This window comes from Amblyomma maculatum, chromosome 10 (genome assembly GCF_055883805.1).
Source record: "Amblyomma maculatum isolate TAMU_Amacu chromosome 10, ASM5588380v1, whole genome shotgun sequence".
In the NCBI taxonomy this organism is placed as follows: domain Eukaryota; kingdom Metazoa; phylum Arthropoda; class Arachnida; order Ixodida; family Ixodidae; genus Amblyomma; species Amblyomma maculatum.
Genome location: NC_139353.1, coordinates 145,327,037 through 145,343,479, shown reverse-complemented (window position 1 = coordinate 145,343,479; position 16,443 = coordinate 145,327,037). Strand labels below are relative to the sequence as shown.

At 46.3% G+C, this 16,443-nt stretch overlaps 1 protein-coding gene across 1 annotated transcript; it reads right to left on the bottom strand.

Moving 5' to 3' along the window:
* Window positions 1-6,403: 6,403 nt before the first annotated feature.
* LOC146177641 (uncharacterized) lies at window positions 6,404-15,950 on the bottom strand. Its single transcript, XM_084581608.1, has 5 exons — window positions 15,425-15,950; window positions 11,699-11,802; window positions 6,880-7,100; window positions 6,669-6,779; window positions 6,404-6,434 (listed from the first exon to the last, which is right to left on the bottom strand). The coding sequence occupies exons 1-5, from the start codon at window positions 15,948-15,950 to the stop codon at window positions 6,404-6,406; spliced, it is 993 nt and encodes a 330-aa protein (XP_084437734.1).
* Window positions 15,951-16,443: the final 493 nt, after the last annotated feature.

Here is a 16,443-nt window from a genome sequence, read left to right as displayed (position 1 = left end):
CCGAGGAGGTCTATACAGATCATTACAGCAGCCAAAGTAGTCAGGACCTTAATGAGATTGGCGGTCGGGAAAAACAGTCAGACGTTCCACCACTGACGAAGGACGAGGTCAAGAAAGCATGAGAAACTATGAGAAGGGAGAAATAAGCTGGAGAGGATCAGATAACTACAGATTTGCTGAAGGACGGGGGGGATATCGTGTTAGAAAAGCTGGCCACCCTGTATACGCAGTGCCTGGTGTCATCGACGGTACCGGAACCAGGGAAGAATGCAAACATTATCCTCAATCATAAGAAAGGGAACTCTAAGGACCTTAAAAATTACAGACCAATCAGCTTACTGTATGTTATGTATAAGGTATTTACTAAGGTGATCGCTAATAGAATCAGGACAACCTTAGACTCCAATCAAGCAAAGGATCAAGCAGGTTTTCGGAAACGATACTCTACTATCATATCCATATCATCAACCAGGTGATAAAAAAATGCTCGGAATATAACCAGCCCTTATACATAGCATTCATTGATTACGAAAAAGCAATTGACTCAGTTGAAACTTCGGTGGTGATGCAGGCATGGCGAAATCAGGGAGTAGACGAGCCGTATGTGAACGTTATGAAAGATATTTATAGTGGCTTCACAGCAACCATAGTTCTGCATAAAGAAAGTAACAAAATTCCCATAAAGAAAGGTGTTAGGAAAGTAGACACGATCTCCCCAGTAATATTCACAGCTTGCTTAGAGAAAGTATTCAGAGACTTGGAATGGGAGCAGTTAGGGATAAGGGTAGATGGAGAATACCTAAGTAATCTGCGATTTGCTGATGACATTGCCTTGCTAGCTAACCCTTGGGATGAGCTGCAAATAATGATTGATGACCTAGAAAGGAAAGGTAGAAAGGTAGGCTTAAAAAATCAATATGCAGAAGACTAAGGTAATGTTCAACAGCCTCGGGAAGGAACAGCAGTTTACGTTATGTAGCGAAGCACTGGAAGTAGTAGGCGAATATGTCTACTTAGGGCAGGTAGTAACCGCAGATCCGACAATGAAAAGCAAATAACAAGAAGAATAAGATTGGGATGGAGCGCATTTGGCAAGCACTCGCAGATTATGACTAGCAGCTTACCGGTATCCCTCAAGAGGAAACTATACAACATTTGACTCTTACCTGTACTCACTAATGGGGCTGAAACGTGGAGGCTAACCAAGAGGGTTCTACTTAAGTTGAGGACAACTCAGAGGGCTATGGAACAAAAAATGGTAGGGTAATATTAAGAGATAGGAAGCGTGCAGAGTGGGTTAGAGAAATAACTCAAGTTACTGACATTCTAGGGAAAATTAAGAAGAAATGGGCATGGTCAGGACATGTAGTGCGAAGAGAGGACAACCGATGGTCGCTTAGCGTAACAAACTGGATTAGAAGGGAAGGAAAACGTAGCAGGGGACGGCAGAAAGTTAGGTGGGCGGGTGAGGTTAAGAAGTTCGCAGGGGTCAAGTGGGTGCAGCTAGCACAGAACCGGGTTAATTGGTGAAATATGGGAGAGGCCTTCGCCCTGCAGTGGGTATAGTCAGGCTGCTGATGATGATGATGAGTCGTGAAGAGTCATGGCTTGCCATTGTAGTCATTATCACTCATAGCTAAGCATTTTTACTCATTTACAATTCGTTGCAGCTATTTCAAGTAGTTGTTTTACATATTGGTAGTTTTGCAGCCATGATGACTAATTCCTAGTCACTGTAGGCATTACCACTCATATTTAAGCCTTTTTACTCATTTCCAATCAGCTGTGGTCATTAAAAACCATCGTTTGACATATTGGTAGTTTCGTACTCATTTGCAGTCATGATGAGTAATGCATATTCATTTTACTCATTTTCAATAAGCTCCAATCATTTCGAGCCGTTGTTTGACGTATTTATTGTTTCGTTGTCACGATCACTCATATCTACACGTTGTAGTCATTACCACTCAGAGCTAAGCATTTTACTGATTTCCATTAAACTGTGGTCATTACAAGTCATCATTTGACATATTGGTCGTTATGAGTCATGCCTAGTCATTGCCGCTTATCGCTAAGAATTTTTACTCATTTTCAATCCGTTTCGGCCAGTACAAGTCGTAGTTTGACAGACTGGTTATTACAAATTATTATTCATCATCATTTCAGTTCAGTTCAGTCGTTCAGTCGTGTCCGACTCTTCGTGACCCTATGGACCATATCACGCCACGCTTTCCGGTCTCTCACTATCTTCCTAACATCACATAACTTCATCTGCAGCGCCTCGAGGATGCCATCTAACAATCGCGTTCGCGGCCTACCTCTTCTCCGGTGACCCTCAGCCTTTCCCAACAACAAATCTTTCCCCAGCGACTCCTGTCTTCTCATCAGATGACCAAAGTAGCTGAGCTTCAACTTTAGAATTTGACCCTCTAATGAGCAGTCAGGGTTTATTGTCGACACTATCGACTGATTTGATCTTCTGGCCGTCCAAGGAACTCTCAAGAGTATCCGCCAGCACCACAATTCAAACGCGTCAGTTCTTCAGCGGTCAGCCTTCTTCACAGTCCAACTCTCGCATCCATACATCACAACTGGAAAGACCATAGCACGAGTTATGCGGATCTTGGTTGGCAGTGTAATGTCTCTGCTCTTTACAAGGCGGTCAAGGCTAGCCATGGCTCTCTTTCCCAGAAGCAGGCGTCTCCTAATTTCATGGCTGCAGTTTCCTTCCGGGGTAATCTTGGAGCCCAAGAAGAGAAAATTGGTCACAGCTTCCATTTCTTGTCCCTTGATGCTCCAGGACTTGATAGGGCAAGACGCCATGATCTTTGCCTTTTTAATGTTCAGTTTAAGCCCAAACCTCTCACTCTCTTCTTGTACGCGCATCAGAAGTCTCTTGAGTTCCACTCCACTTTCTGCCATTAAAGTGGCATTATCCGCATATCTAAGGTTGTTGATACGTTTTCCAGCAATCTTCACTCCAGCTGAAGACTCGTCCAGACCGGCCTTCCTCATGATGCACTCTGCATATAGGTTAAATAGGCAGGGCGACAGTATGCAGCCTTGCCTCGCTCCTTTCTCAATCGGAAAGCAATCAGTAAGACCATGCCCACTTCTGACTGTGGCCTCTCATTAGCCACAAGCATATGAGTCATTAACCATATCGATGTATATTTATAATGTTTACTCATTATCTATCAACATCCATCGTTTTCATTCTTAATCTCGCTCCTCACACGTCCCCTATTTGCGAGCGACACATTAGCGCAATGATGGGACGCACAGATCACGCGCACACATTTTCGAACGAGCTAGCCTGGAGATGCTTTCGCCTTGAAACTTTCCGGGCTCATGCAGGTTGCTACGGCCGAATGCGCTGTAGCCCGGCATTCTGCGGCTAAGTACTACTTACTAGAAGAAACAAAAACCCGAACAACAAAAGCCAGACGCAAGACACCAATCTACGCTCACGCTCTGTGATGTAAGGCGTCCACGCTGCGACTGCTTGGAAGCTTGATGACGAAAGCGGGCCGCGGGACACCATGTGACCCATGCAGACCAACTGGTGGCGCAGCGGCGCGGGAAAAAGAATCGCGGTACTCTGAAAATTATCGAGTGACAGGCGCAAACACATCGGCTCCATCTTTCTTGGCAGCGGCGCATCAGGTCTCGAATAGCTGCGGTGGACGTTGCATGTAGGCGCTCGTTTTGCCGGCATGTTTTCCTGATTGCTTGGCTAAGGCGACGGCGATGCATTTTGCGCCAAACGACCTTTATATGCTATCATATAAAATATTTATGGTTTTAGATGGGATTTATAATTGAATATTTTGGGAGTTTGAAATACGCCATAATTTGATACACCCAGGTTGAACATAACCGTAACCTACATTCCGCTGCTTTATAGTATTCTTCCCTTTTAATGCGTTGCCCACTTGACCACTGCGAACTTAACCTCATCCACCCACTTAATGTTCTGCCGCCCGAGTATACGCTTTCGTTTGGAATCCAATATATTACTTTTAGCGACTAACGGTTATCCTCTCTTTGCAATACATGTCCTGCCCATGACCTTTTCTTCTTTTGATGTCGACTAGAATATCAGCAACTTGAATTATTTATCTTACCCATTCTACCAGCTTCCTATCTCTCTAGGCTACACCTACCATTTTCCCTTCCATTGCTCTCTGGGTTGCCCTCAACTTAAGTAGAACACTTTTTTGCTAGGTTCAACATTTCAGCTCCAGAGGTGAGTACCAGTAAGGTGCGACTGTTGTATACCTTCCTGTTGAGCGATACCGGTAAGCTGCTAGTCGTAATGTGAGAAAATGTTCCAAATGCATTACGCATCTTATTTTCCTAGTTATTTCCCCTTTGTTGTCCAGATCGCAGTTGTTACCTGCTCTACGCACACATATTCGCCTTCCAGCAATTCACTACCTATTTTAAAACGGTTCCTTTCCTTGGACGTCCAACATTATTTTAGATTAATCTTTAGGCCTACCTTAGTGCTTCTCTGTAGGTCAATAATCGATCGTTGCTGCTGTTTTTCCCCTGAGTTAATTAGTAAAACTATGCCATGGCCAATCGCAGATTCTGGGATATTTTCCATCAACCTTGATGCTTAGCTGCTAACATTCCATATTTCTGAATATGTCTTTTAAGCAAGCTGTAACCAGGACTTGGGAGCTTGTGTCTCCAGGCTGACACCTTTCTTAATTGGAATTTTATTACCTTCTTTATGCAGAACTATGGTTGCGTGCTGGAGAGATTGCATGAACGCTTTGGCGCAAGCGTGAGGCTAATGTTTGGTTTAGTTTGGTTACGAGGTTTAGCGTCCCAAGGCGACTCAGGCAGTGAGAGATACGTAGTGGAGGGCTCCGGAATTTTCGAACCCCTGGGGATTTTTAACGTGCACTGTAATCGCACAGCACACGGGTTTCTCGCTTTCCGCCTGCATCGAAAACCGTCCGCCGCGACGGAATTCGATCCCACTTACTTGGGCACAGAAGACGAGCGCCACAGCAGCACAACGGCGGAGCCGTAAGCCTAATGTGTGACCGTATACATTACAGTGCTCACTCACAATCACTAGGTTTAAATGCGATAAAACATGCGCATATTTTGTCATAATTGATTAAACTTGTGACTTTTACTTGAAAGCATATTTTTGCATCTTGCTGCGTGTTGGTGGTCAGTCCTTTTTATCTCTATAGTTTATATTCTTAGTCTGCTAAGAGGTGTAAAGAGTATGCGGACTGAGAAAAAAAGAGAATTGCTGGAAGACACTAATGAAGCAACCTGCATCATTTGCAGCTGGAACTCATGGATGGAACTTGAATATAGTTCAGCGGTGAATATCAGTTCAGCCCATCGATCGAAGCAAAGCGTCGCCACAGAGCATAAAAATCGGAGAATTCGCAAAACGTTAGGCAGCTTGCTTTTAATAAAAAACGTACGATACCGCTCCAGTTCTCCACGACGGCTAATGTTTGGGCTCCAATTCATAGTCCTTATGTGACCATTCAATAACACTCATAATGGTGAACCCTTTTTGAATATTTTTTCTGTCTGATGCGAAAGATCCCCGCATCACAATAATCCACAGAGCGCGATACGGCACCGTCTACGGTGTGTAGATCTGATATGTAAGAAGGCGAAGCATTGCACTCAAGCCAAAGCCGAGTGTATGAACCTTTAAGGCTCCTCGGCGGAGGCAACACACCACTTTGGCCCACGCTTCCCACAGACGACACCTCCGGGCTGACCCACCCGGGGAAAATCGGCAGTCGCCTTTTCCTGTCCTCCCTTCCACTTTCACTTTCCTATCCCCTTTCTTACAACTGTCCTGTCTTCTCTTACCTTCTTCGTTTCTTCCTACTTCCAGGAGGCGAGGGTTAACCTTGTGTGGCTAACCAGCCCGAGTTACGCATATTTGCTTATAGTCGGGGTGTGCGGCTGGCGTGAACAGGACCTTACAAGCTCTTGTTCCGACCCCTTGTTGGGCTCCATGGTGGGTGGCCGCCACCCTGGCCGAACAGACAATATTTTTTATGGCTTCTTCTCTACCTTCAAATGATCGCTCCCGAAAACTGGGGCGCACCGATGAAACAGCGAAGTTTTTCCCAAAGAATACCACCAACTTTCCACGTTTCTACGTTAGCCATAGTGCAGACAACGAAAAATCAGCTAGACTGATTTCACCATTTCTGGTTACCTAGACACTAACCGAGGCAATTGGCCGAGGGTACAAAGTGAAAAAGCTACCGAACGGCGACCTCCTTATGGAAGTTCTGTATAATCATCAGTTCGAGAAACTCTCAAAAGTGGCATCCTTTGGAAACTGCCCAGTAACAATCTTCCAACACCGTTCATTGAACGCAGTGCGTGGAGTCATTTTCGACTATGACCTAAGGTACTTGAGCGAAGAAGAACTGCTCGAAGGACTAAAAGACCAGAATGTCACTCAGGTTTGCAGAATCGAAATCAGACGAGATAACAAAGAGACACCGACCAAGCACATAGTCCTTCTTAACTTCTCATCGAGCACACTGCCAGAAGGTGGGCTATACAAAGTTAAAGCTAAAACCATACATGCCAAACCCACGTCGCTGTTTTAAGTGCCAGAAGTATGGCCATGGCTCTCAGACCTGCCGAGGCCAACTCACCTGCGCGAAGTGTGCTTCACACAAGCATCCCGCAGAAGACTGTCAAGTTTAAACACCTCGTTGCGTAAACTGTAAGGGCAGCCATGCAGCTTACGCTCGCGCATGCCCAACCTGGAAACAAGAAAAGGGTATTCTCACATTGAAAGTCCAAGAACACTTCACTTACAGGGAAGCGCGAAAGAAGCTTACCTCTTCTCAGAATACTTCATACTCTGCTGTGACGCAACAGGGGGCAGCTAGTGCTACTCCACCACCCCCAAAGCAGGCTGCGCGCACCTCTAGGTAAGCCGACCCCAAGGTCTCTCCAATCACGGCGAGGCCTAACACAAACGTGTTTGTGCGTTCAGCACAATCGTCCAGCACGTCCGAGGACGCAATGGATGCAACGAACAATGGTTCTCCGGGGCCGTCAACATCAGACAGGCGTCGGAGCTCCTCGGAGTAAAGTAGAAAGGAAAAGGCCCGAATCACCGGGCCAGAAAAACCTAGTCTCGTTACATTCCTCTAAGATGGCGTTCCTTGTCCAATGAAACTGTAGAGGACTTCTAAGAAACTACAGCGATGTAAAAGATATTCTCGCTTCACTCTCGCCTGTAGCACTGTGTCTACAGGACGCCAATCTCGGCCCAAAACATTCAAATATACTGAAAAAATATAGTTTTTCGCCGGGACCGAGAGCAAGCCAGCAGGCTCTCAGGTGGTGTTGCTGTCATTGTAAAAAATAACATTCCAGCAAACGAACATAAACTTAACACTCGGTTTGAAGCGGTGGTAGCCACCTTACTTACTTTCAAAACAATAACGGTAAGCTGTGTTTATATTGAGCCACACCAGACTGTAACTCTTCATGACCTTTAAGGTCTCCTTAATCAACTACCGGCGCCCTACGTGTTAGTTAGAGATTTTAACGCGCATTCCCCCTTTTGGGGAAGTGAGAAAAATGATCCACGAGGACAGATTATAGAAGATTTTATTTTATCTAACAATGTCTGTTTATTAAACACCCGCAAACCGACCTACTGTTTACCGAGCAAAGGAAAAATTAGTATCTTAGATCTATCTTTTTGTTCACCCTCAGTTTCTAACGGTTTTAATTGGGATATTTTGGATAATGTTTACGGGAGTGATCATCTACCATTAGTAATTAACCTATCGTCATCATCACCTGCAGTCATTCCATCAAAACCACAACGCTGGAGGCTGCATCTAGATGATTGGACAATGTTCACAAAAAAAGCCAGGCTACATGAAGCATTTTCCGAAAATCTGTGAATTGATGAATTAAATGAAAAGTTTACAGATTGTATACTTACCGCCGCAGAATTTGCAATCCCACAGTCGTCGGGAATATTACATCAAGGCCATTAGGTCTGGTATTCTCCATATTGTAGGAAAGCAAAAAAAAACAGCAAAATAAAGCCTGGGGAGTGTTCCACAGATACCCAACCTATGAAAACAGACAATTTTAAAAAAGCAAGAGCGAAAGTACGCTACATCCGACGAAATGCTGAAAAGGACTCGTGGCAAAGATATGTAACCTCCATAAACAGTTCAACTACATAAAAAAAAGTGGGAGCGGGTTCAGAAACAAAATGGCAAATTTTCACCTTTTACAATCCCGCTCTAACAACACATAGTATTCAAACCAATCTAATGGAACAAGCAAATGTATTAGGGGAACACTTTGCTATAGTCTCTAGGTCATCCCACTATACACAGCCTTTCTTAAAATATAAAAGTATGGCCGAGAAATATAGACTCCCAACAAGTGGTGGCACGAACGAACCTTATAACAGAAAATTTACAACCCATGAATTAAATACAGTACTCTCTGCTGGAAAAAAAAAACAGCCCCAGGACCTGACATGATACACATGAAATGTTCGCGCACTTTTTTGATTCCGCAGTAGGAGCACTTTGAAAATTTTTTTGCTAAATATTCACACTAGGAAAGATACCCGATGCTTGGAAGAGAGCCGTTATAGTTCCATTCCTTAAACCTGGAAAGCCGCCTATCTCCCCTTCTAGCTAAAGGCCCATGGCCCTTTCGAGCTGCCTTGCTAAATCTTTTGAGAGTATATTAAACATTAGGTTAACTTTTATTCGGGAATCACGTAAACTTCTGGACATTAATCAGTATGGGTTTTAAAAAGCCTGCTCAACAACAGATCATCTCGTTAGGCTTGAAAATAAAATTCGAGAAGCATTTATACACAAACAGCATTGCCTCGCCGTTTTTTTTCGACATAGAGAAGGTATACGATACAACTTGGAGGTTTGGTATTCTGCGTGACCTAGAAGGTTTAGGCATCCGTGGCAAAATGTTGAACTGCATGTCTAAACGATTTCCTTTCAAACCGCTCGTTCAATGTACGCCTGGGCTCAACCCTCTCGAGGACTTTCACTCAAGAGAATGGTGTGCCTCAAGGAAGCATTTTAAGCACTACTCTGTTTGTTATTAAAATAAATTCATTGTCCAGAATAATCCCCAAATCTATTATGTATTCACTGTACGTTGACGATCTCCAAATTGCATGCACATCACAAAACATATCAACGTGTGAGCGGCAGATACAGTTAACAATAAATAGGTTAGTTACATGGGCGGACAAAAATGGTTTCCAGGTTTCCCCATAGAAATCAGTGGTTGTCCTCTTCTCACTCAGACGAGGCTTGCATACCGACCCTTACCTGCACCTAAAAGAAACTGTGCTACCCGTCAAAAGCGAGCGCAAATTTATTGGTATTACTTCTGATAAAAAGCTAACCTTTCTACCTCACATAAACATTATCAAAAAGAAAGCAGCACACTCATTAAACATACTTAAGATTTTCTGAAGAAAACACTGGGGTTCTGACAGAGCTTGTCTTTTAAATGTCTATCGGTCTGTACCTTGCTCTATGTTAGTTTATGGATGTATAGTGTATGGGTCAGCGAGACCTTCTAATCTGAAACGGCTGAACCCAGAACACAACTTAGGTTTACGGCTCTCAACTGGTGCATATAGAACATCTCCTGTAAATAGTATTTATATTGAAACAAATGAACCACCCCTCACAGACAGAAGAACAATGCTTACATGCGCATATGTACTCAAAATAAGGTCTCTGCCGAAACATGTCTGTTACCCCATAGTTACCCAGTGCCCATCTAGAACACTGTGAAAACAAACCTCTGACAACCAGACCAATAATTCTTCGTTTTGAACAGATATGCTAAGAATAAGACATACTTCATTATCTTCCGAATATTGCCCGAAAGTCCAGTCCACTGCCGCCCTGGTACCATTTCCCTGCTGCACACGACATTACACTAACAGATTTCCGTAAGAAACAAACACCACATGAACACATACTACAGGAGTTCTTAGCACTAAATGAAAAATACAGAGATTACACAGAGTTCTGCACAGATGGGTCTAAAACAGATTTCCATGTTGGAAGTGCTGTGATACAAGGAAAATGGGAAAAAATAGCAGTTACCGGAGTTCTCATCAATTTTCACAGCCGAATGTCACGCTATTTCTTTAGCAGTAGAAAAAATAATAAAGACCGGCATTGAAAATAGCATCATTTATAGCGATTCTCTCAGCGTTATCCAGCATTAAATCATAGAAATGCTACAGAACCTCTCTAATCAGAGACATCATACATTAATACAATAGCTGCAAAAACACAGGGACATACAATTAAAATCGGTTGGGTACCAAGCCACGTTGGAATCAGCGGCAATGAAAGAGCTGATGCATGTGCCGCAGCAGCCCGTCATACTAAAATACAGCCAGTCAACATACCACATAAAGATGTTTTAAGACTTGTAAAGAGAAAATTGAGAGTAACATGGCAGACATCATGGAACAACGAAATAAATAATAAGTTACACCTTGTCAAACCGATCATTGAAGAATGGAAATCGTGCAGTCACCAAAAACGTTTCATCAATGGAGGCGAAACGAAGAGGCGTCCGTGTGCTGTGTGATGCACGTTAAAGATCCCTAGGTGGTCGAAATTACTCCGTAGCCCTCCACTACGGCTCCTCTTTCTCTCTTTCCACTTTAACTCCCACCTTCCTTCCCTTACGGCGCGGTTCAGGTGTCCACAGACACAAGTGTGACAGATACTGCGCCTTTCCCTTCCTGTGAACCAATTATTATTATTATTGTCATTTTATGTCGTCTTCGTATCGGACACACTCATCTGACACATAGCTTCATTCTAAAGAAAGAAGACAGACCTCTGTGTCAAGGATGCGGAGGTGAACTGACAATAAATCACATCCTACTTTCATGTACTAAACTAGAGAACTTAGGGAAACAATATTTTACACATTTTTACACAGAACAGATCCCTCTCCATCTCAGCCTGCTGTTGGGAGAAGATGGACTGGTTGCCCCGCCGGTGTGGTGCAGTGGTAAGACGCCCTACTACTGTGCCGGAGTACCCGGGTTCGAACCCGACCTCGGAGGCTGCGTTTCGATGGAGGCGAAACGAAGAGGCGTCGTTTTCTGTACGATGTCAGCGCACGTTAAAGGCCCACTGTCCACCTTCCGGTCGAAAATATTTTCTTCCCCGGTGACTGTGAGACTTCGCCCCTAGAACGTAAGGCCGCAAAATGTTTTTGAAAAGAGTAACTAATAACACAGTTACAGCCACCGCAATCACCCGATTCTGTCATGCTTCTCTCCTTCCGTTCCCTCGCAAAGGTTTTTCACTCTCCTGCCCGAGGTCGTCTAGCCTCCGCAAGGCAAATTCCCCTTCCTCCTCCGCGTTTGGCGGGAGGTGGGGCGTGGCACTCCGCGAGCGCGAAAAAAAGAAGGAAAAAAATTACCGACGATTACGTTACTTCCTAATGCGAAATTTGAGCGCAGCAAATAAGCTGTTTCACCTTTTCGATAGATTGAGGCAAAGAAATCGAGCAACACATGTATCCGCTATCACAGAATTTTTTTTTTTTATTTTTCACACGTGTTCCTTTAACAAAGACTCCCTTCTCGGCGGCGGCGATGAGCTTCTGCTTCAGCCTCGCTTACACCTGGTTGCTCTCGACGGTGGCGATGAGCCTCCGCTTCGGCAGTGCGAACGGCAGGGTCTTCTCGACGGCGGCGATGAGCTTCTGCTTCAGCCTCGCTTACTGCTCTGGATTCTGGTGGCGACGGCGCTGGGCCTCTGCTCTGGCAGCTCGTTTAGCAGCAGCAGCAGCATACGGAGGACTTCCACCGGTCATCTCGCTCATGGCTCAGAAAGAACTGGCAGATAATTTCGCAGTGGCGAACGGCAGCGGCAATTTCGGCTCGGGCGGTGCACATATACAGATCCGCCGCCACCGATCTGGCTCTCTGATTGCCACCGCACAGGGGTTGCATTGGAGGAGGAGCGAAGAAAGGAATTAAGTTCGAGCCGGCGCTTTGACAACCGGAGACTCGCAGGAAGAGGGGGGAGTGGGGCGGCGTGTGCACCCAGCGGCAAACGATGGGGGCAGAAGCGCGCGTAGCAAGCGGACAACGCGATAAAGGGAGGAGGGAAGAGATAGCAGCGACACACCGTGGCAGCGACTGACTGATGCTGCTGACGCCGATAGTGAGTCAACCCCAGCTGCGGAGTTGGTTTCAGGGACAACGCCGCCGATGCGGGGGGGACCCTCCCCTCCTCTTTCTGCATGGCGGCGACGGTGTTCTATGCAGTCACGTTAACCTGACTCTCTAGCGGCGTCAGCGGCATCCAGCGGTATCAGTCGGTCGCTGCTAGCGCTGGGGGGATGAAAGGGGGGCGGAGCTGGTTACGAGGCCGACGCCGATGCGAAACCCAGGAACGGACGCCAAAGAGCTGCGCTCTAAAAAAAAAACCGCCGAGGGAGCGCGCGCCGCTGGATTCAGTCTGGCCGTGGCGAGGGAAAAGCGCGCAGCGAGCGGTAGACACCCATCCTTCTCCCGTCAGTCAGCGAGACGGACCAATGGACGTCGTTCGCGGTACGTACGTCATTACTGTGGCCCGTCGGGCCAGCGCAGGAAACGGGGAAGCTGGCTTCCCAAAGGAGAGCATGAGAGAGCTTTGAATTGTATTTTCGATGCTTTGCGGCGCGCGTGTCACTGTAGCATTTTGCACATACTATTTCCGGTACCTGATCGAAACACTGGGCTCCTTTGCTTAAAAGGGCCTTCCCTGGACAGTGGCCCTTTAAAGATCCTCAGGTGGTCGAAATTACTCCGTAGCCCTCCACTACGGCTCCTCTTTCTTTCTTTCTTTCCACTTTCAATCCCACCTTCCTCCCTTCCCTTACGTCATGGTTGAGGTGTCCACAGAAGACAAGTGAGACAGTTACCGCGCCTTTCCCTTCCTATAAATAAATCAGATGCACTGGTTGAAGTGAGCAATGTTCTCCATTTCCTAAAGGATTGAACAAAGTTAAAACAAAAAACAAAAAGAGATCAGTCCTCATTTACAAAATAAACATAAGCCTTGTTCCTGGCGCATGATAGCCTGGGTTGCTTATGCGGCAAAAACCCAATACAATACAATACAATGCAATTCACTCATTCTAAACGTTCCAGTGATATGGATGTGACGCTAAACCAAAGCATGATGCAATACCTGGGGCCTATAGAGGCAGGAAAAATGAAAGGCGTATTGGAGAGCAGCAGAGTGCTTCAACCACATGGTTACAAAAACGCACCGCCAATCATTCGCGCTTTGTGCGTTCGTCCTGCAAGGCTCGAATGTTGCAAAAATCTCACTGCCTGTTTAAAATTAAGAGGATAAAAGAACAGCGATGCCAGACAAGGAGAACATGTTGACTATGACACGATCTGTAAACAATTTCTGCAGAAGCCACTCATGAGGAAAGCAATGGTATCGCATTAAAACACTGCTCGCTAGCTCTCGACGATACAACGGCAGCAGCCCTCACTGCTGCCGGCGTGATGCGCACAGAATGTGCAAAGCACTGGGGCTGTCGCTGAACAAAACATACAGATAATATAATAACTGGAACTAAGCATCCCGAAATATGTTCGAAAGAGTGTTATGGCTAGAATACTATTCAAGGACTTTGCTTGCACTTTAAATTAACAGTAACTGGAGCGACATACATCGGTAGAATCGAGCTTTATCGCGGGCTAGCCATGAACTAGGAAAATATTAAACGGGAAAAGAAATTTCATGATACCTTCCTAAATGCTGCAGAGCGAACGGCTACAGCACGAATTTGATATTAAATATGTGATAGTCTTCCTTTAATTTTGTGGCCATGTTTTCTGCACACTGCGAGCATGACCCAAGTAGAGCGTCCGAGCTTAAAAAAATATACTGCATGATCCAATAACAAACGTGGCTTTTTCAAAACGAAAACGCGTTCTAGAAAACTAGTAACCCCAGGTGAGTACTTTTGTAATTTTCGTGCGCATTAAGCGGTATTTGTATTTTTCTTTCTAAAAAATTCGGCCTTCTTCATTCCATCATCGTTATTTGTCATCGTTTTGCAGGAGAACTGCTGGGAAAGTAGAATTAATAACCCCAGGTGAGTACTTTTGTAATTTTCATGCGCATTAACCGATATTTGTATTTTTCTTTCTAAAAAATTCGGCCTTCTTCATTCCATCATCGTTATTTGTCATCGTTTTGCAGGAGAACTACTGAGAACGTAGACTTCACTGGTATTGACACACTAAACTATTTCTGCTTTGCAACTTATAACACGAAAGGCACCATCTTATTCAAGGCGAGGTAGAGATTGGTGCTCTACAGAGGCAAATTGTTTTGCAGAAAATTAGTTTTCTCTTGCGAGCATCGTAGTGAAACAAGGACCGCGAAGAGTTGTAAATAGATATTGAGAAAAAATGTTTTACGTGATAGCGAGGACAGGTAGTTTGGCTTAAAATGCATCGCACAATGCCGTACCACTGTAATGAGGAAAAGATGCTGGAAAAAATTTGGAGGACGCTTAAAGGGCCACTGTCCAGGGAAGGTCCTTTTAAGCAAAGGAGCCCAGTGTTTCGATCAGGTACCGGAGATAGTCTGTGCAAAATGCTACAGTGACGCGCGCGCCGCAAAGCATCGAAAATACAATTCAAAGCTCCCTCATGCTCTCCTTTGGGAAGCCCCGTTTCCTGCGCTGGCCCGACCAGCCACAGTAATGACGTACGTACCGCGAACGACGTCCATTGGTCCGTCTCGCTGACTGACGGGAGAAGGATGGATGTCTACCGCTCGCTGCGCGCTTTTCCCTCAGCACGGCCAGACTGAATCCAGCGGCGCGCGATCCCTCGGCCGGTGTTGGTCTTTTTTTTTTGTTTTTGTTTTTCGCGCTCGTGAAGTGCCACGCCCCACCTCCCGCCAAACGCGGAGGGGGAAGGGGAATTTGTCTTGCGGAGGCTAGACGACCTCGGGCAGGAGAGTGAAAAACCTTTGCGAGGGAACGGAAGGAGAGAAGCATGACAGAATCGGGTGATTGCGGTGGCTGTAACTGCGTTATTAGTTACTCTTTTTAAAAACATTTTGCGGCCTTGCGTTCTAGGGGCGAAATCTCACAGTCACCGGGGAAGAAAATATTTTCGACCGGAGGGTGGACAGTGGGCCTTTAAGCTTCGCCTTCAAGAGTGGAACGCGATAGCGTTATTGCACCTCGTTCGCACCGCCCACTCATTCGCTCGGTATGCTCTTGAGTCACACAAAGGCATAGTTTTCATACTCAACACTTCTAAGTGCACTGTACAACTTTTTTCTAATTATTTGTTCAAACAAGTGCTTCTCACAATCTAAACTCGGAGTCTTCCTGCGCTGCTGACGCTTGACTTCAGCTTCACGCGCCCTCAAATCAGGATTGTCTTGCCGCTGTTGTCGCCTGACCTCAGCTTCCCGCGCTCGTACTTGAGGATTCATGTTACAGCGCTGGCGTTTGATCTCAGCCTCCCTGGCTCTCAGCGCGGCGTTTGATTGTCGTTGCTGCCGTTTGGCTGCGGCTTCCCTTGCCATTCGGCATGCATCTTCGGCACGTTTAAGACGCATTGCCTCGGCCTCCCTTGCCCTGAATTCCGGACTCACGGTCCGCCGTTGCCGTTTCGCCTGAACCTCTCGTTCCCGCAGCTCGGCGTTCCCACGCCGCTTTCGTCGCATGGCCTCAGCATGGCGAGCTTTGGTCTCCGCCTTCTGTGCCTCCGTCTTGCGTGGCCTTCCTCGTGGTCGAACACCAGTGGACGGAGATGGTCCATCAGTGCTCGCCGGCGAGGAAGACACTGATGAGCAAGACACTGTAGCGCTACCGGCACTGGTAGACGGCGCCGCTTCCATCACACGTGTATCGAGAGCGAGCGCGCAAGGCCCTGCAATACAACACCCGTCAACCTGCCAAGGAGTGTAAGACAATGCGCTACGGCGCAGCAATCACTGATGAGGCGCCCCGCGTCGGACTTTGCACTCACGAATCACGCGGTGAGCGCCGAGCAACGCAGCGTTCGGCGCAGCAACGAAACGTGCGCCTGACCAAGCGGAACGAACCAAAGAACTCGGTGTCTTGGAGGGAGAAAGCCGGGCAGCGACGCGCCATGAAAGCGGACGCGATCATGGGGCTGACGCCTTGATGGGATCGTCCTCTATCTCGCTTGGTAGCACCACGCAGAAGCATGATTCCTCGGAAGCAGCTCGGCACACAACGCAGGGGACGCTTTCCCAGCAGAAGCGCTACGGCGCAGTGATCAAGTTAGAGGCGTCCGGCATCAGACGCTGCACCTAGCAATCGCGCTGTGAGCGGAAAGAGGAGCCGCGTCGCCTAAACACCACTGTT